The sequence below is a fragment of the Papio anubis genome, chromosome 5 (assembly GCF_008728515.1).
Source record: "Papio anubis isolate 15944 chromosome 5, Panubis1.0, whole genome shotgun sequence".
In the NCBI taxonomy this organism is placed as follows: Eukaryota; Metazoa; Chordata; class Mammalia; order Primates; family Cercopithecidae; genus Papio; species Papio anubis.
Genome location: NC_044980.1, coordinates 14,846,584 through 14,868,201, shown reverse-complemented (window position 1 = coordinate 14,868,201; position 21,618 = coordinate 14,846,584). Strand labels below are relative to the sequence as shown.

Here is a 21,618-nt window from a genome sequence, read left to right as displayed (position 1 = left end):
ACTTAACACCTTCATTTTACAATCAATAATCTTACAATCACTAAGACAATTCTGCCATAATGTGTGAAACCTTCCAGTCATGCTTCTATGATCAAGAAAGCAACAGCATCAAAGCATCTTAGATTTGCTGAATTGCAGATCATAGTAGACCAGTAAGCAGTGTTTGTTATGTGTCAGGCATTATAATTTTGTATTTATTAACTCAATTCACCCCCCGACAACTCTTGGAGGGAAGAACTGCTTTTGACTCCCTTTTCCAGATGCAAAAATTGAGGCACAGACAGGTTAAGAAACTTGCACAAGATTGGGCAACTCGCAATCAGTTCAGCTAGTTTGGATCCTGGGAAGTCTGGCATCCAAGTCTGCTCTTAGCAACTATGCTCTCTGTTGTAACTCATAAGGGATTCTGCAAAACTCGTTCCTGCCTTCAGTACCTGGGCTTCTTGTTAGTCCCCAAAACAAGAGTACTGAACTAAGTCATTTACAGATGTTTGTCCTGCTTTAAAACTTAGGTTTCTTTCATATAAATGAAAGCATGCCACATCCCCTGGAGGACAGGACCAGATTATTAAAGAAACAAATGACACTTTAATTTTAATTGTATTTTTAAAATTCCTTGCAGAAGGATATTGTATTTCTTTCGACAGAAAAAAATATAACTGGTAGGAAAAAACTGAGGCATTTTTGTTCTTTGCTAAATAAAGGTAATTTTAAATAAGGCATATATCAGAAATATTTCCCGTTAGGAAACTTGATCACTACTTATGTACCACCTTTTAATTCAGCTTTTAATTCTTTTTCAATTTTGGAAGTGTTGGATTTAGGGAACTAAAACTACAGCAAATAAATGTGCCAGAATCTGGCATATAGCATGTAATTTGATCTTGTGACTACTGAAATAGTGCACGTATACATATAAACCATACACACACATACCCACAATCTAAATACAATTCTATTTCCCATTGAATTAAGGACTCTTGGAACAATGAAATTCTCCCCCACCAACTTTAGAACTATTGAAAAGTTCATTATGGTATGAAACTGTCAGAGGCGTGTGAACAAAAGCAACTTCATCTTGAATAGGAGCTGGGTAAAGTAAGGCTGAAACCTACTGGGCTGCATTCCCAGATGGTTAAGACATTCTAAGTCACAGGATGAGACAGAAGGTGGGCACAAGATACAGGTCACAAAGACCTTACTGATAAAACAGCTTGCAGTAAAGAAGCCGGCCAAAACCCACCAAAACCAACATGGCCACAAGAGTGACCTCTGGTCGTCCTCACTGCTACACTCCCACCAGTCATGCTACACTCCCACCACCAGGACAGTTTACAAATGCCACAGCAACATCAGGAAGTTACCCTATATGGACTAAAAAGGGGAAGCAGGAATAATCCACTGCTTGTTTAACATATCATCAAGAAATAACCACAAAAATAGGCAACCAGGAGCCCTCAGGGCTGCTCTGTGGAGTAGCCATTCTTTTACTCATCTACTTTCTTAATAAATTTGCTTTCACTTTACTGTATGGACTCGTCCTGAATTCTTTCTTGTGCGAGATCCAAGAACCTTCTCTTAGGGTCTGGATCCAGACTCCTTTCTCGTAACAAAATGGGACAGGAAACTACTAACCTGAGTGCTGCTTCCATTACCACCAGGTCTGTCTTCAAATCACACCAATACACTATTTCTCCTCCTTCTAGGAATGTCCGAATTTGCCATAACATAAGGGTAGCTCAAACTCTTTCTCAGATCTTTCATGCAATTAGTACCCACAAAGGAAAACTTCACAAAAAATAAGTCACATTCTAACTTCCTTCCGTCAAATGGTGATCTGAAGGGATTCTCCAAAAGAGGAAGAAATAGAGCCTAACTTTGCTCTCCTGTGACAACTTCTTTGAGCTATAGACAGGAAATTCCTATCTCAAAAATTAATTTCAACATGAATTTTTTTTTTTTTTTTCAGTTTTCTAAGTCTCTGGCAGAATACATTCATAAGCCAACTCAGTAGTTTACTGGACCGCATCAGGAGAATTTTAAAATAATGCAAAGTAAGCATTTGAGTTTGATACCAACTTCACTACTTTACAAAGGAGACTTTGGTGAGATAGCCAGTCTTGGAAGTAGCAGGGCCAAGACTTTTTTTTTTTTTTTTTTTTTTTTGAGATGGAGTCCACTCTGTCGCCCAGGCTGGAGTGCAGTGGTGACACGATCTCGGCTCACTGCAGCCTCCACCTCCTGGGTTCCAGCAATTCTCCAGCCTCAGCCTCCCAGGTAGCTGAGATTACAGGCACACACCACCACGCCCAGCTAATTTTTGTATTTTTAGTAGAGATAGGGTTTCACCATGTTGGCCAAGCAGGTCTCGAACTACTGACCTCAAGTGATCTGCCTGCCTCAACCTCCCAAAGTGCCAAGATTACAGGCATAAGGCACTGTGCCTGGCCGCAGGGCCCAGATTCTAACTCATGTTGGTTGGCTCTGAAGTTGCTTAAACAGCAACTCCCACTATATCCTTTTCTGGCCTCCTCACCGGACTGCAAGTTCCTAGGGACAAGTAAACGTTTCATTCGTCATTGTTTCTCGTAGATGGGCCAAACAAGCGCTAACACATAGAAGGAGATTAATAAATATGTGCAAGCCAAAGGAATTAAGAAAGGAATGAACAATTTAGATGAACAAATGCCCAACTGTATCGGTCCCTGAAAAATCCTCTCAGATACTGCGTGGGATGTCTCAAGGAGACATGAAGGTCCTGATTCACTCTGCCGGCCTCAACAACCAACTCAAGGGAAACTCAAGTCAAACAGAAAGTTAAGGTGCAGGAGTCAATGTGGCACCCAATTGCCCAAACTAAAGTCCTCTACAGGAGGATGGAGACCTCTAGAATCTTCCATCTTCTCAATCCCTTCAGCCAATTCGTCACCAAGTCCTGTAGCGTCTACCATCATTTCTTCTCTGAAAGCCATACCCTCTTTTTCAGGCACTGTATCCCAGCCACAATTCAAATGTCCCCCTGCTCTCCATGAGATGTCCTTCCTACCTGCCATTGCACGTCGCTGCTAGGGTGTCAAGGGGGCTCATGAATAGCATCTCCCTTCCCCTGCCAGGTCCAAAACACAATGAGGAAATAATAAAAAGATGTGGCAGGTAGAAAGGAAAATGGCACCTTCACTTCTGGTGAGTCTAGTATGAAGGTTGTGGTTTTAGGTCTACAGCAAAGTAGCTAAAACTGAACCTGTGGCCGGGCACGGTGGCTCATGTCTATAATACCAGCATTTTGGGAGGCTGAGGCAGGTGGATCACTTGAGGTCAGGAGTTTGAGACTACCCTGGCCAACATCTGAAACCCCGTCTCTACTAAAAATACAAAAATTAGCCAGACATGGTGGTGTGGGCCTATAATCCCAGCTACTCAGGCGGCTGAGGCAGAAGAATCACTTGAACTCAGGAGGCAGAGGTTGCAGTGAGCCGAGATCACGCCACTGCACTCCAGCCTGGGTGACAGAGCAAGACCCTGTCTCAAAAACAACAACAACAAAAAACAAACACACACACACACACACACACAAACTGAACCTGTGTCAGCAGCAAGACGCCAATACTAGTCTACCCATGGGCAGAAGAGCTCCCCCAAGATAAAGGTGCTTCCTGAGGGCAGCTCTCTCCCAAGAGGAAAACAGGATGCAGCTGAGATGTCAATTTTATTTCTCCCAAATTCACAAACCAGGTAGGTACTCCAGGCTGTGAGTTAAATTAACGATGGTCCTTCATGTGGAAGTAAACATAAGGAGTGGAGAAGGGTCCCCCATAACTCCTGTAATCCACATGCCTCTTCAGTGACCTTTCTAAATTGATTCAAGGCTCCCCTTGCTAAACATCTGACAACGGACTCTCCTGCCATCCAGCTGCCTTCATGTTGCTTTCATCATCACTTGAACCTGCCTGCCTCTCCAGGTGTGAAGCTCAGCTCACATCACCCTTTCCTCCCCACAGAGCCTATGACTGGTTCCTGCCTCCTCATCTGACCTCATGTTGTTCCCCCACTGCCTTCCCAGCCACACCTGGCAACCTCTTACTCTTCCCAGACTCAGTTCTAGGTACACTCAGATAGAAAGTCCTTGTAAACACCCACAGCCAAAGCTCACCACGGCCAGGCTGGTGTCTCACTGAATGCTTTAGTTTACCTTCTATGGTTCCTCCAGTACTTTATTATTTTCTACCCACCTGACTGTGGGTCCCTTAAGTCAAAAACAACTCCCTATTTTATAAAACTCCCAATATCTACGTATTAGTCCGTTCTCACGCTGCTAATAAAGACATACCCGAGACCAGGTAATTTATAAAGGAAAGAGGTTGACTGACTCACAGTTCAGCATAGCTGGGGAGGCTTCAGGAAACTCACGATCGTGGCAGAAGGGGAAGCAAACGCGTCCTTCCTCACATGGCAGCAGCAAGTAGAAGTGCCGAGCAAAAGGGGGTAAAATCTCCTTATAAAACCATCAGATCTCGTGAGAACTCACTCACTATCACGAGACCAGCAGCATGGGGGTAACCACCCACATGATTCAATTACCTCCCACGAGGTCCCTCCCACAACGTGTGGGGGAATTATGGGAACTACAATTCAATATGAGATTTGGGAGGGGACACAGTCAAACCGTATCAATCTAGAATAGACTCTGGTACATGGATACCTACAAATATATTGAATTAAAGACATGCAAGTAACTGTATGCAAAGTAAGACATAAAAGTCCCATACAAATAAACTGCCATGGTAGTTCAGAGGGAAGACATAGTGAATGCAGTTAGGAGCACCGGATATATTTTCTCAAAGTACAGAGTTTAGTACTTTAAACAGACACATCTCAGGGAAACCAAAGAAAATTTCATTTTAAAGAGTTAACATTGAATTGGGTTTGAATCGAGTAGATCATGATGGGTAATTACATGGGAAGAATATTCCAAGAAGAAATACAGCATGATACAAGACACAAACTTGGGAAAATAAAAGGTATGTTTAGGAAACACTGAGTTTCCTGATTTGACCAGAGTATAGAGTAAATATAGAAGAGCAGACCAAAAGAAAGAGAATCTGGCTCACAGAACTCTGTGTATCAAATAAAATAAATTTTGAGTTAATTTACAGACAATGGGAGTCTAAGAATGTTTTCTAAAGGAGTAGCTGGTTAATTATGCCAGGGAAACTATATAAAATCTGGATCCCTGTAGTAGTGATAATAATAAGCTAATCATCCGTTTTTCAATTAATTCCAAATTTCTCAGTATCATAGTGATTCTAAGCTTATAGTAATTTGATAATCTCAGTGGAATGTTTTTGAGCATAATAAAATGACTAATAAACTATTTAGTATAATCATGAGAGTACATATTAATTTTTAGTCATTTTTCATCTTGCTTATGATTCAACTCACTCCTGTATGTTTCCTCTGCCTAATGAATCTGTACTTGCCTTTGGTCCCTCATTTAGTAAGCATTGCATATTCCCCAATACTCTTAATAAGCAGTAACACGAAATGCTGATTTCGGACAACAACAACTATAACCATCTGCTACTTCTTCACTATTTTTTCTTCAGTATTCTACTGAATACTCACCAACTATTGTGAGCTTCAGAGATCACTCTTCAAAGCACAGCAGACAATCAGTAAAACAGAACCACGGAGGAATGATTGAGATATCTGTTTTCGACACCAGAGTTGAGCAAATGGATCAGGCAAATGGTCTCTAGACCCATCTGCAGTCAATTCTGAGTTATAGCAGCAGGACAACTCTGAAAATATTCCATGATGGCTCTTCAAAAACAGAATCAATGGCAGTAGCCAGAAACTGTAAGCTTGTTTTTTGTTCTTTTGCCAACTAGTTGTGTGCTATTGGTCAAGTCACTTGAGTGCACAGAATTTGACTTCTTCATCTATAAGATGAAAGAATTAGACTAGGTCCCCAAACAGAAAACCAGTGCATGTCTCTTAACGGTCAGCTGAAGGCTACCCTTTAAGAATGGCTGAGATTCCCAGGAAGAAGATGACTTGCCTAACAGTGGCATCCTGTCCATCCATGGCCACTGCCAAAACAGCATCCTATTCCAGTTTCTTTGCTGTCTTATGTTGGGTTCCCTAGTAAACAGCCTCTGAGATGGTCTGAATGCAGGTGGTTTACTGGAAAATATCCTTGGGATCACCTTACGAAAGGCAAGGGGAGGATGCAAACTGGACAGGGAGAAGGTGGTCTATGATGTAGTTGCAACATGGGACTCTGCAAACTCCATGGGGCGCTCTGGATACAAAATGACCCTTCAGAATTGTCCCAAATTGTACCTTCCTCAACTAGTCATTGCATGTGGCTCCCCGCTCCCTCAACCTCCCTGTCTTGGATAAGAGTAATTTCTGGAGAGGCGCTGGGCTGTGAACCTTCAGTGGCTAACACAGGGCAGCCGGGGGCAGAGGCATGTCAGTCCTGAAGGGGCCATAGGGACAGACAAGTAGGGCAGCCACTCTATCCATCTCAAATCTTCTGAAAGTAAGGAAAAAAGGGAAGAAGTATGATGAGGAGGAAAGAAATGTATTACAATGAAACACAGCTAGACTAAGAAAATCGATTTTAGTATCCCAAAGCCTTGCTATCTGTATGACCTTAGTAAAGCTGTTTTATTTCTTTGTGCCTCAAACTCTTTGTCTGGAAGGTGCTCTGAGGTCATCTTCACCACTATAACATCCATAATTCTACTCAGTATTTCATTCTTGGTCAGTGTCCCATTTTGTTACCTACCACAGAGCTTACAAGTATTCCTAATGGGGGAGGGGCATCAAAAATCTCCAGTAGCATTTGTAAGTTCATCTTTGTTGAATGCAAAGAGATGATTTTCGGCGACAGCAAAATTTAAATCTACACACTACAGTGAACGCACAGCTATCCCAATATTAAATTAGACTTGCAGGCAGCAACTTGGGAATTTCAACATTAGATTGAATACAATTATTCAGTTAGTTGTATCTTTATTACCCATGCTCCCCCTTGTGAGGCAATTTTCCTTATTGGAAGTAAGGCAACCCCAACCAAAGCATTTAAAAGTGATCCTTTTCCTGTTTTTATTATCCTGTATCAAAGAAATGACTATTTGAAGCACAACCAAGGGGAGGGAATTGGTTTTTTATTGCTCAGTTCATGTTGTTATGGCTTTAGGAGTGCTGAAAGACTCCCCAAGGAAATACTGCCTCTCCAAACAAACTTGCAAGGTAATCAACAGGAGAGGTCTTTCAAGAGAGAGAAAAAACAGAAAGAAAAGTATTACAATATAATTAAATAAGTAAAGTGGATGCAAAATAAAATGTGAAAAGTATGTTATTCAGAACATAAATGTCATTTCTTGAACTTTATTTCAGAGCAGTATGCACAATATACATTATCCAAATGAGGCTACATAAATCTTTTTGAGCAGCGGAGCAGCTGTTGATCTTTAAAAATAAAAACTAAAACAACAAATATGAATGTTGCCTATGAATCTGCATTGACATCTGGCTCTTCAAAATGAAGGTCACCCAGGCTCGTGTCATGCAGAGTAAAATCCCCTCCACCAGTGAGACATCACATCCATCCATCTGATCTGAACACACATGCAGGAAACAAACTAAAACATACAGCTGCAGGCAGATACCACATCACAGAATGATTCCTTCAATGCAACCACTCCAAGTCCTTTGTTCACAAGGCAGTTGCCTTCACCTCAAGTTCCAACTCCAAAGGCTCACATCTTGGGCTATTTTCTTCTTCTCTAGCTTGATTATTATGGTGATCCTTTATCTGAAGCTGCTCCTCTAATGGATATCATGTTATTACACATTTTAATTGTACTTCTTAAATTCCTTGTAGAAAGATACTGTATTTCTTACCACAAGAAAAAAAAAAAAAAAAACAGAAACAATGGAGTTTGCTCGATTTCTAGGAAAGGGTTATTTAAATCTATTCTCATGTACGTGTGCATATCCATACACATTACAGGTCAATATTGTTTTTTTTTTTCTTATATTGGTTACTTTGCTTCTGATTTTAGCAATGTGGGCAGCTGCAGCTAGAAGCAGAAGATCTACTAGACATCATTCCAATCACACCAGATACACACAATATTTTTCTGTATTTTGTAAAACAAAAGGAGAAAACTAGAGCTACAAAGCCACATCTGATCAATATGAATCTAAAAGGATTCATAAGCCTAAGACTCTTTAACACAGAAACAGAACATTAAGCCAAGGAAATAATTTATTAATTTAAAGAACAAACGTTTTCTAGATTAATGATTGACTGAAGTTTTCATATAAACCCAATTTCCAAGTCAGATAAAACAAATACTACAAAACAACATAATTTTCAATAAAAAAAAAATACATAGTAGATTCTACTCAATACTAATCACTGAAAATAGTTAAGTCAACAATACTGTAAATGGGTGAAGCTGAAGAGTCTTCAGCAACTGTCTTTGGCAATGCTTAAAAATACCTATTTCATTTTTCCTTAAATAGACAAGCAAAACTATTTTCATCTATAAGAAAATGTAATTATGTTGATAAAAATAAAGTTCCAAACTAGAATATCCTCAGAAAAAGGACATAGGTCCATCCAGAGAAACTTATTTTTACGGGGGTAAAATGTCCAAGTTTAAGAAAGGTTCCCAGAAAATATGACATGGCTATTCATAGGGTTTTTTCCTAGACTCAATAAAGATCATGGCTATAGATCCATCCTTATTTATTCATTTAACAAAACCGTATTGAAGACCTACAGTGTGAGGGGGGTTATAATCACGGGAGTGTGCATATGTGGAAGGACGAGCAATGAATAAACACAAAGGAATAGAAAACAGTAAAAGAAATAGAGATTAAACTAGAGGATAGTGAATGGAAAGTAAAGCAATTAAAGACTAAATTAGTAAGATGGATTTCTATTCAACAGTGATAGAAAAGCAATGAGTTCTGATAACAACGTATCCTAAAGGGCTTACTCCAGAACCTAAACACTTCCAAAGACCTCTGTGAAATGCAGTTATTCGACAACGAAGGATAGGAGAAGACTGAAGAGAACAAAGACTCTCGTGAGGCTGAGGGTTCCCAGTTTTAGAGCTGATTCTCTGATCTTCCCAATAGTAAAATAACTTTCTCTTAATGTCCCAAACAGAGTTTTGCAGAGGAGGGAGCCCCTGCTGAGTTGTTTAAACCAGGAAGTGTACTCTAATGAATAATGTCACTTTGTCAGGATCCTTTGTCTTACAGTAGTTCACGCTGCATTCTCATCATTTACCATTTCAAAGCTGCACTTCTGGGTTGTGGCTCTGTGTTCTGAGATGACCAATAAGGACCCAGACTTCTCTATTCCTAATAGAGCTGCAAAAGTGATGAAAGGATCCCCATTTTTCTTTGCAGGTCCCTATTTTCATCTGCCAAGACCTCAGTTTCCTCATCTATAAACTGACAATAATGATTGATACCCCTCCCACCAGTCCTGTGATGATAAATGAGATTAATTCCTGAAATGCCTTATAATTTACAAAGCAATTTCACAGACATAATCATGGAGAAGCCTGGGCCAGGGACTGGTGAGAAAGAAGGGCAAATTCTCCAATATATATAGGGATAATTCCCCATAGCATCTGCTGTTTTAAATTTATAGCTTTGAAACCAGAGGAAAATATAAGGTATAAACTCTCAGGTATTTAGAACAGAAGTTAAATGTGTACACTCTTCTCAGCCCTCCATGAGCCTCTGCTCGTGTGTAGGTACAAAGGCTACCCCAGGTAAAGGGCTGTCCCAGCGCAAAGATCAATGAAAAGTTACTGATGTCCTGGAGAACTGGGAGGACAGCCTCTCAGCTCTACTCTCGCTCCGTGGACTCTAAAGAATATGCTCATCATTTTATATGCTAGAGTTATGACAGACATTGGATAGCCTGGCAATTTGTCAGCAGATTGCTGCCTAAGAAGCAGTTAATTTTTCCTCTGGAAAGGGAGCAAAACGAGTTAAAAGATTCCCTCAGAAGATGCCTTTCATTTTTGATCACCTAGTCCATAAAACTATCATTTGGAGGGGACCACCTCTCAGTCGCTGCAACTGTTTTAAACACACAAACAAAACAAAGATTGGGAAAGATTGAGGCTGCAACCAAAGTGAGGGTGCTGGGCAGGGTGAGGAGGGGCGTGGACTCCAGAGCAAACATAGGGAAATCAGGTGTGACTCAGCCACACACCAGCTGTGTGCCCTGGGTAGGGAGCCGGCATCTAAGCTTCTGTGTGGGTAACTGTAAAGTGGGATCCATCATCAGTGCCAGCCTCAATGGCTGTCCTTAGCACTACCTGAATGACTTAAGGTGCTCTGGGAGGAAGTGGCACCTAGTAAGAGCTCAATAACTGCTGGCTATGATTATTAAAATGATTAAAAATGGAATAAACTTGGCAATAACCAAGCCTACCAAATATCTATTAATAATCATTTTTGCCCTGTAAGTTTTCTTCTTAAGAAAAGAGAGTTAAGTAGAACATCGATTTTGTTCTTTTTACATTAGAAGGCAATTGATGCTCTAATTCCCAATCTCCCTGAATTTGTCCTGTTCTCTCCTCTCTTTATTTTTATGTTCTTTCTTCCTCCCCTCCCTGAGCTGCATACCTTCTTCTTCTTCCTGGGGTCTGAGTTACCACTGACAGCTGGAATGTGTGAGACCTGCCCTTGGTCTTGGACTTAACCAAGATGCTTCCACTACTTGACCCCAGTACTCAATAGAACCAAAAGGTTCAACTTCACATATAAGCAGACTTTTCCTGACTTCTCCACCTTGCCAAAAAGTGGCTTACTTACAGCAAAAGGGCCAATCCACAAATATCAGAGAAATTCCTGAAATTTTTCTCCAGAAATTTTGACTCCCTTTCCACTGCTACATCTGCATGGAAACTGCAGCAAAGGAATTTACCACAGAAAGGGTAGCAAACAAAAAAATGTTTTAATAACATTTCTGCACATTGCTCAAGGCTTCTACAGTTACAATTATGAGTTCATGCAGTGTTAACAACTGTTTTTCATTTTGTTACTGGTTTAAGAATTTAAAGAGGAATTGATAGAACGAGTACATGTAATTCACAACCTAATAGAGATTTGCAGTTCCAGAAACAGTCTACACTTCTTCAACTACGGAACGGGGAACATGCTGACCATGTGCTTATTTTTCACTACCCAGGAAAATTCAGAGATGGTCAGTGATTATTCATGTCAAAAGTTTTAAAGCTGTCCCTCTCTGGGGTATTAACTAGCACATTTTAGAAGTATCTGCCCATCAGCTTCCACTGTTACTCACTGTGGTACATGGGCTGGGGAAGCACCCAGGCAGGCCAGGGTTTCCTGCCCCTTTGCTGAAGCATACCGTGGTCTTCACTTACACGGAACCCACAGGAATCACCTTCCACGAACTAAGCCATATGAGAAATGGAACATGATGGTTTTGGGGATAACCAGGGAGAATCTCTAAACAAAATATTTAGCTTTTCCCAAGAGCCTGTGCTCTACTTCCTCCCTCCCAGTGACTCACTTTTTTTTTTTTTTTTTTTTTTGGTTTTGGGGTTTTGTTTTTAGAAAACAGGCGCATCTTTTAGACATTTCAGGAATTCAAGACATTGTCCAGGGTTGTCATTATTTAGAGGGTAACTCAATTCTTAGGCACACTTCCCACTTCTCACTCATGTCCACATTTAGCACACTGGGGCAGTAGAGTCTTTCCGTGAATCAGGAAGATTATCTTGTTCAGACATCACTGGCCTCCATGCCTAGCTTCTCAGTTAGACTCTGAACTTCCTGAGAGCACATCTTATTGTATCTAGAGATTAAGGCAGTAAGATATGAAAGAAGAGGTCTGAATTTCTGTAGCTACAGCAGGAATAAAAAAAAAAAAAAAAAAAAAAAAAAAAAGAAGCTCCATTCTGAGGAAGTTCCACCAACACTGATTTTATTACCAGGAGGAAGAACTGCCACTCTGCCCCTCCCAGCAGACCCTATGCTATACAAAAGTGCCTCAGAGCTCCCTGAGAAAGATGTTCTTTTTGTGTGATTCTAGTCAATGTGTAGCTTCTGATCAAATATCACTGACCAATAACATCAATTAAAAGTCTTATCTCGAACTGAAAAAACTTATTCAAGTCATTCACCATAAACACAATTAAGGGTCTTGCTTCAGGTTTAGTAGATCTATGTGTTTTAGGGCAGTAATACAAGTAACAATCACACTGTAAGTTTAGTTGGTATCCATTACTGCAATGAAAATAGGGTATCATTTATCAAATCCAATTTTGGGTGCAGGTTATATCCCACCAAAGGCAAGGAAATAAAGAAAATGGGTAGATTTTCAAATTAATATCTAAATATATTTAGATAGATATAAATACATATGTATAATACACTCACATGCATAATTAGCCCAGAAAAAGTGAGGGAAGTATTTTCTAATCACTAACTAATATCACAGAGAAGGACTGACGAGAAAAAGTAGCAGCATGACTTAGAACTAATAACCCTTCATCCAACATAATCACATGTGACAGAATGTTTCCTAGGGAACGTGGTTCAGGGTCAGATAGTTGATCCCCTTACTCAATGAAGAAATCTCTAGCACAACCTCCTCCACTGTAGTGACCGCCTTCCCGTTTGAGAAGGCTCACTCTTTCCTTAGGTAGCCCAGCTACGATTTGGGCAGCTCTAATCATTAGACAGATCTTCCTTAGGCTGAGCCAAATACAACTTCTTGTAACTTACATACATTCTTTGTTCAGCAGTCTGAAGTCTAATTTTCTTCATGACAGCGCTTCAAATGTTATTTTCTAAGGTACAGATAATGTCCCAATTTACGATTTTTTTAACTTTACCACAGTGCAAAAGTCATGCATTGAGTAGAACCTGTACTGTGAGTACCCATACAACCATTCTGTTTATCATTTTCAGCACAGCATTCAATAAATTACAGAAGATATTTAGTACTTCATTTCAAAACAGGCTTGATGTTATACGTTTTACCCAAGTGAAGACTAATGTAAGTCTTCTGAGAATATTTAAGGTAGGCTAGGCTAAGCTATGCTGTTGGGTGGGTTAGGTGTATTAAATGCATTTTTTGACTTAAGATATATGTTTTTGAGATAGAGTCTCGCTCTTGTTGCCCAGGTTGGAGGGCAACGGTGTGATCTCAGCTCACTGCAACCTCCACCTCACAGGTTCAAGCCATTCTCCTGCCTCAGCCTCCTAAGTAGCTGGGATTACAGGCACCCATCACCACACCCGGCTAATTTTTGTATTTTTTAGTAGAGACGGAGTTTCACCATGTTGGCCATGCTGGTCTCAAACTGCTGACCTCAGGTGATACCCCCGCCTCGACCTCCCAAAGTGCTGGGATTATAGGAGTGAGCCACCGCACGCTGCCTGACTTAAGACTTTTTTTTTATTGGGACATAAGCCTGTCATAAGTCAAGAAGCATCTGTATATAAGTATCTAAACTTCATTTATTCCCTTCATCCATTCAAGAAATTTATTCACTCTAGATTTTATTCCAGATGCTGTCACATATGTTATTACATCCCTAAGGCCATCTTAAAATGCGTAACACCTAGACACTTCTACCAAACAGCTAGCCAAAGTTATCCAAGCAGCTTTCAGACATACCAGTGGATATGGCCTCAGGACAAAAGCGAATCTTAATACTCAGAATCAATCCAGAATCCATTCTATTTCAAAAGGCAAAGAGAGTTAAGACAGTTTATGTCAGTTGATTTCCAAGTGAAAACAAAAGCTACCTCTACTTTCTGTTGTGTTTTAAATGTGCAAAAAGATTCCCCAAATCTCGAAAAATACCTTCTCATTGTTAGACCAAAGATGGTATTGTTAGCTGCACTAATAATTTATTTGAAACTAATAGCAGAATAGTATCACTTATCTCCGACTTGCATCAGAATGAAATGAGTCGCTAGAGGCAAAAGATGAACACGTATTTCTACTCAGAACTAGGGTGATTTTTTGAGATATCTTAGGCCAATATGCACATATCCAATAAGTCAGGCAGCATTCAGTAGTCAAAGCAATAATAGGATATTACCTTTGAAGAGCACACCCTGGGCCTTCTCCTCCCTTCCCTTAAATGAAGTCACAAATCATCTGTTATAAGTGGATGAAACATATTAGCAAAGAATCTAGTAAGACCAGGGGCCAGACTGACCCTGTTGCATTGCATTACTAGCTGACTACAGAAGACTGATAATGTTGTACTTTGCGCAAAATGATAAATGTATACCTTCACACTTTGCAAAGGAGTGAATAATTATGCCCTCCCAAAATTCATACGCTGAATCTCTAACTCCAATGTGATAGCATCTGGAGGTGGGGCCTGTAGGAGGTAACTAGGTCATAAGGGTAGAACCCTGATGAATGAGATTAGTGCCCTTAAAAGAAGAGGCCAGAGAATTAGCTTGCTCTCTTTCTCTCACAGCCATGCAAGAATACAATGAGAAGACGGCAATCTGCAACTCAGAAGAGGGCCCTCACCAGAACCTGTCCGTGCTGGAACCCCAATCTCAGAACTCCAGCCTCTAGAACAGTAAGAAACAAATTTCTGTTGTTAATAAGTCAGCTGGTCATGGTACTTTGTAATAGCAGCTTGAACTGTCTAAGACAAGCATAAACTGCACAGAAGCCCCCGTATCCATAGTTTTACTGTTCAGTGTCAGCAACCCATGGTTGTAGTTCAAAACTAGTAAATAAACATTTCCAGAAATAGACAATCCCTAAGTTTTAAATTTTGAGTTCTTTCCAAGTAGCGTGATGAAATCTCACACCATCCTGGGAGGTCCAGCATCTCCACAATGTAGACGCTTCCAGCCCTGAAGTCACGGAATAGCCATCTCGGTGATTGAATGGACTGTGGAGGTATTGCAGGGCTTGTGTCCACATCACCCTTATTCTACTTCATAATGGCCCCCAAAGTGCAAGAGGAATGATGCGGGCAATTAAAATATGCCAAGAAGCCGTAAAGGGCTTCCTTTAAGTGAAAAGTTGGAAGTTCTTAAGGAAACAAAAAAAAAAAAAATGTATGCTGAGGCTGCTAACATCTACAGTAAGAATGAATATTCTATCCGTAAAACTGTGAAGGAAAAAGAAATCCCTGCTAGCTTTGCTGTCTTACCTCAAACTGTAAAAGTTAGAGCCACCATGCATGATAAATGCTTAATTAAGACAGAATTAAATTTGAGGGTGGAAGAAATGGACAGAAACATTCTGAATGACTGCAATCAGGTTCAGTACTCTCCAAGTTTTAGGCATTCACTGGAGTTTTTAGAATTCATCCCCAGCGGATGTGGGGGACGCTTCTATGCCCCTCAGTTTATCACAGTGATTAAAAGTAGCAGCCAGCATGCTACCTGGATCCTCAAAGCTCAGCCCATCATGTCCTTCAGGTCTTGGTTTAAAAGGCAACTTTTCAGTAAGGCTCTTGGTGCCTGCTCTAATTAAAATGTAATACCCTCCACCCACATTCCCAATCATCTTAACCTGACAATTTTCTTTATTCAGGGACCTGAGCCCCTTGTAATGTACCACATGGTTTACTGAATTACTGTGTGTGGGTGTTCACTGTTCCAGTTCTCCTTCCTCCCAACACACAAGCTCACACACACACAAGCATTTATGAATGACAAGGACAGGATCTTCATCTGTTTACTGACTTATCCCAAGACTCTAAGAGTCCTGGGCCCATAGCGGGAAGTTAAAAGTTACCATATAGTTAAGTTGAATGAATGAATAAATGACTCTGGGCTTAGATAGAGCTGGCCCGGGGTCCCCATTCAGCCTACACTGACTGAACGATGTTGGGAAAATAATCATCCTCTCTGGTACTGTGTTCCTCATCAGTAAAATGTAGAATCTACAAGTAATTACCCCATAAGATCCTTGCAGGGATGAAGTGGGTCGCTGCATGGCAAGTGGTTTAGAATTATGCCTGGACATAGAAAGCTTTCAATAAATGTTAGCTGCCATTGTTACTATAATTTCAAGATCTGTTTCCTGAGGTGGCAATGGATTTGTGAAGATTTATGCTCTCAGGCAACTGGCTCTCCCCTTACCTGACAGCACCGATCTGAGATGGTGAAAGGAATTCACTGCCCTTGGTGGAGCAGCAGAGTTACCAAGGATCTCGCCCCTTCCCTATGGCCTCTCATCAGTCCCAATTTAACAATATCCTCAGCTTTGCAAAGAAGCTGTTAACAGTGCAAGTGGTACTGCCTCTGACCTGCTGAAGCAGAATAAACAAAACATTGAAACCACCGAGTAAGTGATGGTGAGGCTCAGAAACCTTAAAAGGCAGGGAGAGCAGCTTCTCTTTTCCTACTTGAACTGAGATTTATTTGGCTTAACTGGAGTCAAAGCTAATGGTTCTAATGACTTTGATGCACCCCAACGTATTCTCCAGATTCCTACACATGGACTTACACTTCATGGAAGAAGATATATACACACACACGAAAATCCCTCCATAAAAGAATTTACCAGACCATACTAATCACGTACACATTAGCTTCATCCCTGGAGTAAAATCCAAGTCTCTCTAATAGCAATAGGAGATGGGGCTGCAAATTAGACCAATAACCTGCATATTCACTAAGGATTTAGGAAAACAAAACACTTTGGAAACACCCATTATCAATTCACACACACCTTTGATCTATGGAGAAAAGCAAGGATTTCAGGACTGGTTGAGTTAGAAGAGGAGGAGGAGGTTCGTGAGGAAGATAGAGACAAGAGATCAAAAAGGATGACAAAAGTGGGAGGCGTATTTACTGATTTCTTGGCAATAACAGTCTTAACTTCCCTGTTAAGTTATGTCTTTCCAAAGTTAATCTCTATGAAGTGATTCCTTACGGCATTATAAGAGCAAAATGAAATGAATGACTATACATTCAAGGAATAGTAATAACAAGTAATGTCAATAAGAAATTTCTCCCTTCACTTTAGAGAACAAACACCCCAGAGTTGATGCTGGAATTAAATTTTTAGACTCCCAAGTTAATGCTCTGCACTCTACACAATAAGTTCTCTCAGCTTTAACGTGCATGTGATAAATGATGGAGTAGTTTTGCATTTTTGACAAGCTCCCCGGTGATGCAGATAGCGCTAGTCCTTGGAATATAGAGTTGGAAGCCTCTGCCCCATTACATCTGCTAAGGTAAGCCTCGTGAATAATTGTTTTCAATGAAAAGGTGTTTTCCAAGAGCAGAAGAAAATGAGATTACCAACAGAATACTGATGTGTTAAAAGTTCTAATAATTCAACAATATTTGTGATATTCAACAAACATTTGCATAGCAATGTCAACTGTCATTATTAAGTAAAATATACTTAAGTTGCAGATTTTTGAAACATACACAAACACCAATATTTTAGAGTTGAGCAATCTATTAAAAGAAAAACTTCAGCTGAATTAAATCTAAAGGAATTTAATTGAGCAATGAACAATTCGCAAATCAGGCAGCCCCCAGAATCACAGTGGATTCAGAGAGACTCCAGCACATCCACATGGTGGAAGAAGATTTATAGACAAAAAAAGGAAAATGGCATACAGAAATCAGAAGTAAGGTACAGAAACAGCTGGACTGGTTACAGGTTGGTGTTTGCCTTATTTAAACACAGTTTGAACACTCAGCAACGTATGACTGGTTTAAGTATGGCTGCTGGGATTGGCCAAGACTCAGCTATTTTTTTGTTTGTTTGTTTTCTTTTGTTTTTTGACACTGAGTCCTGCCCTGTTGCCCAGGCTGGAGTGCAGTTGCGTGATCTCAGCTCACTGCAACCTCCATCTCTCGGGTTCAAGTGATTCTTCTGCCTCAGCTTCCCGGGTAGGGGGGATTACAGACATGCGCCACCAGGCCCGGAGACTTTTTGTATTTTTAGTAGAGAGGACGGGGTTTCACCATGTTGGTCAGCCTGGCCTTGAACTCCTGACCTCAAGTAATCCGCACGCCTAGGCCTTCCAAAATGGCGGGATTACAGGTGTGGGCCACCGCGTCCGACCTGTTTTCAATCTTGCCTACCTATTAAGTTAGGTTGCAGTTCATTCACAAGGGCTGAAATATAGAAGTACAGAGTACTTCTCAAGCCATATTTATTTTGCTTTAGTAAATCTCTCACTGTATTTTATTGGTATGCACTCATGGATAATTTCCTCCTTATGTTTGAGATACACTATACAGAAAATCCACTAATTCTATATAACTGTCTTAATTTTCAGTCAGCCTTGATAATGAAGATACTATGTCTAGGGGTTGCTTTTACTTTCTTTGAAATGTAACATTTTAGATAAGAAAGATGGCACTGCCACACCTGAGCCCAGCAGGTTATTTGCAATCTACCATGGAATAACAAAGTGGACCATAACCCATTACATATATTACATCCCTACTTAGGAGGAGCCACAGTATAGCTGGGGATTAAAGAAGAAAAAAGAAGGTCATGTTACTTCCATTTCTGTTTTCCTCACCTGTAACAGAGGAATCTCGATGCATTTGAATAAAGTTGATGAAAACTAAACACAGTGTGTACCTCTAGCCAAAACTCACAGTTACCTTGTAAAGCTTCCTATTGGTCCTCTTGAATCAGCTGAGCATAAGAGGTTTTTCCTATAAAAAGTCCACAGTGCATCTAAATCTGATCCCAGTAAAATTTCACTTCGCCTGAAGTGAAAATGCAGAGGTAGCATTTAAGGATAACAGCTGGAGAACATTAGTTCCCTGTCTCTCCTTTTCTCTCCCAAGGGTTGAAAATTCTGCTGTTCAGACAGGAAGTCGTCATATACCACACACTGCACAATACGGGAATGCTGGGATATAAGAACAAGTTGCAGAGGATTAGAAGGGCTGGGGCAGGAGGCGGGTGGGGTGGGGTGGGGGGACTGTTCAAGAAAGAACTCATAGCAGTGATTCTATGTACCTCTTGGGTTGTCTTTTTCCTCCGACAGTGCTCGACTAGCATATACCTAGAATTGACAAGCACATGCTACAATTATGTCCTGAAAGCTTTTTAATAACTCAGAGTAAGAAGGCTTAATCACTTACTTTTCCGCAAATTTTTATATTAACTCTAAGACGCTTTGGGGAGTGGCCCAGATTCTGCAATAATCTTTTTTGGCATACTTTCACATTTGCTATCTAAAAAGGCAGCCTTTAACTTTTTTTAAAAAATAGTCAAAAAAAAAAAACCCTCAAATCACTGCCTAAGATAAGGAAATATACATAAATACACACACACACACACACACACACACAGGCACATATGGAAGTCAAAACATGATGATCTGGAAAAAGAATGACTTAAACAAAAGGTTCTTGTGGATATGGTTTTTGTAGGGTCGGTTTCTGCTGTAATTTCACAAAACTGCTGAGGAACGAGGAGAGACACCCACATTCTGTGGCCACAGCTCAAAGTTTCGAACAGGATGATAAGAGTTTCCTCCAGGCCACAGGCTGAATAGCTAGCCTGCATTCCTACCAGTCTGCAAGCGCTGGCCCCTCCTTTGCAACCAACTGTCCTCTGGGGGCGGGCTGTAAAACTGACCCAGTCTCTTCCACTCCTCTTCAGCCAAGCCCACTAGACACAAACCTTCTTAACTTTTGAACTGCAGAAAAATGCCTTTGCCTTATGCATATCAGGGGCTAGCTGTTAATTGGGATACAACGCTACGGTTTTATGCAGAGTGGGAGGAGGGAGGAGAAAGGAGGGAGAAGCCAACCCAGACATCCATCATCCTTTTAGGAGTAGGTGGAGTTTAAAGTTTCCCCAACTTCCAAGTTCCCACTTGACAGGCAATATTTCTGTGCAATTTCCAGCCCCACGTAACAGATGGTCCTTTGCCCGTCTCGAGCCCCGAGAGAGCCCAGACAAAGCCCCCCAGCCATTCCACGCCTCGCAGGACTGATAGGTGCTTAGTTTCATGAAGCTGTCAGAGCAGGGGCAGCGAGCAAAGAATGGAAACTTAACTTCTCCTTCCAGAAGTTTTTCCTGCTACAGTAGAGTCCAGGGGGCTGGAGCACAAAGGCCCAGTAAAGTTTTCACTGAGTTATTTTTCAAAAACGTCTTCCGCCATCTGCCAAACCATCATCTCCTAAACCCCAGATGCCCAGGGAAGGAAGATTGAGGCACATGTGCTCAGAAACACAGCAGAGATGCAACTTGAGCCTTCCCAAAGACAAACTGGGAAGTTGCTTAAAGAGACCCCCACGGTGGAAAAGCATCCTCGGGGCGCCTGACCTACTCACTGGTCACTCTCTGCCAAAGGCGAAGGTGGTGACCCAGACAGGGTGCCAAATGGGGTGCGTCACGGCCGCGGGCGAGAACCTCCCTTCCCAGCCGGGAGGGCGAGGGAAAGGGGAGGAGGGACGCGATCCGGGAGTCTGAGGACAGGCGGCCCACTCACCCTCACTGCCGTACTGTTTGCCATTGTTCGCGCCCATCCTGTTGCCGTCATGCCCGCCGTCTCCCGGGACACTCCATAGCTGCGGCGCACCTCCTGCGCGCTCGGCCCGAGGAAAGCCCGCCCGACGGGACCGTTAGCTGCACATCGCCCCCCCCCCACGCTCCGGGGCCGACCTCCGGCCTGGGGAGGTCCCCGCACTCCAGTGGGAGGGGGTGCTCCGTCCCCTCCTGGCACCCCCGGTGGCTCCAGGCGGGGCCAGGCACAGCCGCAGCACTTAGAATCCGCCCTGGGGGCCGGTGGGCGCAGCGCCGCGCACAGCCCGCGCCCAAGGGCCGCCCAGAGGCTCGCCGCGCCGCCGCCGCCGGGTCCCCATCCGCCCGCCCCGATCCCCTCCGGTGGGCGCGGAGCCGGGCGGGCCCCGGGGCTCCGCGGCTTGGCCGCCTCCTTCGGCTGCCCCTGCGCGCCCGCGGCTTCCCCGGGGAGGGCGCGGCGGCCACTTGTTGCGGGTGCCCGGAGCGAGCGAAGACTGGCGGCCCGGCGCAGCTCGCCCGCGGGCCGGACTTTTGTTAGCGCCAGGCGCCTCCTCTCGCCGCCCAGCGTCAATCACAGCTGGAGCCCCGGGGAGGAAGGCCGGCCCGGAGATGCGCGGCCTTTTAAAGAGGCAGCGCGCCTTTTCGGGGCTCCGGCTCTTGGCCCCAGCTTGGGCACCGGCTCTGCGCGCCACGCGCGAACCCTTCGGAGCGAAGCGACGTCCTGCTGGCTCTGTTTTACTGTTGTTCTTTTATAGGCTTGGCACCCAATCTATAAGATGAACTTCTAGGCGTCGTTTGGAATCCCTTGGGTTTGTCTGCAAGTACAGCCCATTTTAAGTGCGTGGGCATTTAAAATAAACACGCATCCGTGTCTGACTCTGACACCTTTCAGGTGTATGCGTTGGCATTCTCCTGTGACTTCCCTGTTTGGAGACTGGGGCAGAGAATGGAGGAGAGAGGGAGGGAAAACTTGTGGCGACTTAGAGGGGAATCGGTCCCAGGAGAGCCAGACTTTCCCTGCCCCGCCCCGGTGAAGGAGGTTTCCTGGCTCAGAATGTTTAACAGCTTCAGAGCCAGGAAGTGTATTTTCT

At 42.4% G+C, this 21,618-nt stretch overlaps 1 protein-coding gene across 1 annotated transcript in view; it reads right to left on the bottom strand.

The window, feature by feature from the left end:
* Positions 1 to 21,069, bottom strand: part of FBXL7 (F-box and leucine rich repeat protein 7) — a 447,231-nt gene extending 426,162 nt beyond the window's left edge. Inside the window, exon 1 of the mRNA XM_003899514.5 lies at positions 20,496 to 21,069. Coding sequence (XP_003899563.2) covers positions 20,496 to 20,532 — 37 coding nt within the window. The 5' untranslated portion in view covers positions 20,533 to 21,069. The remainder of the gene's footprint in view (positions 1 to 20,495) is intronic.
* Between the last annotated feature and the right edge of the window lie 549 nt (positions 21,070 to 21,618).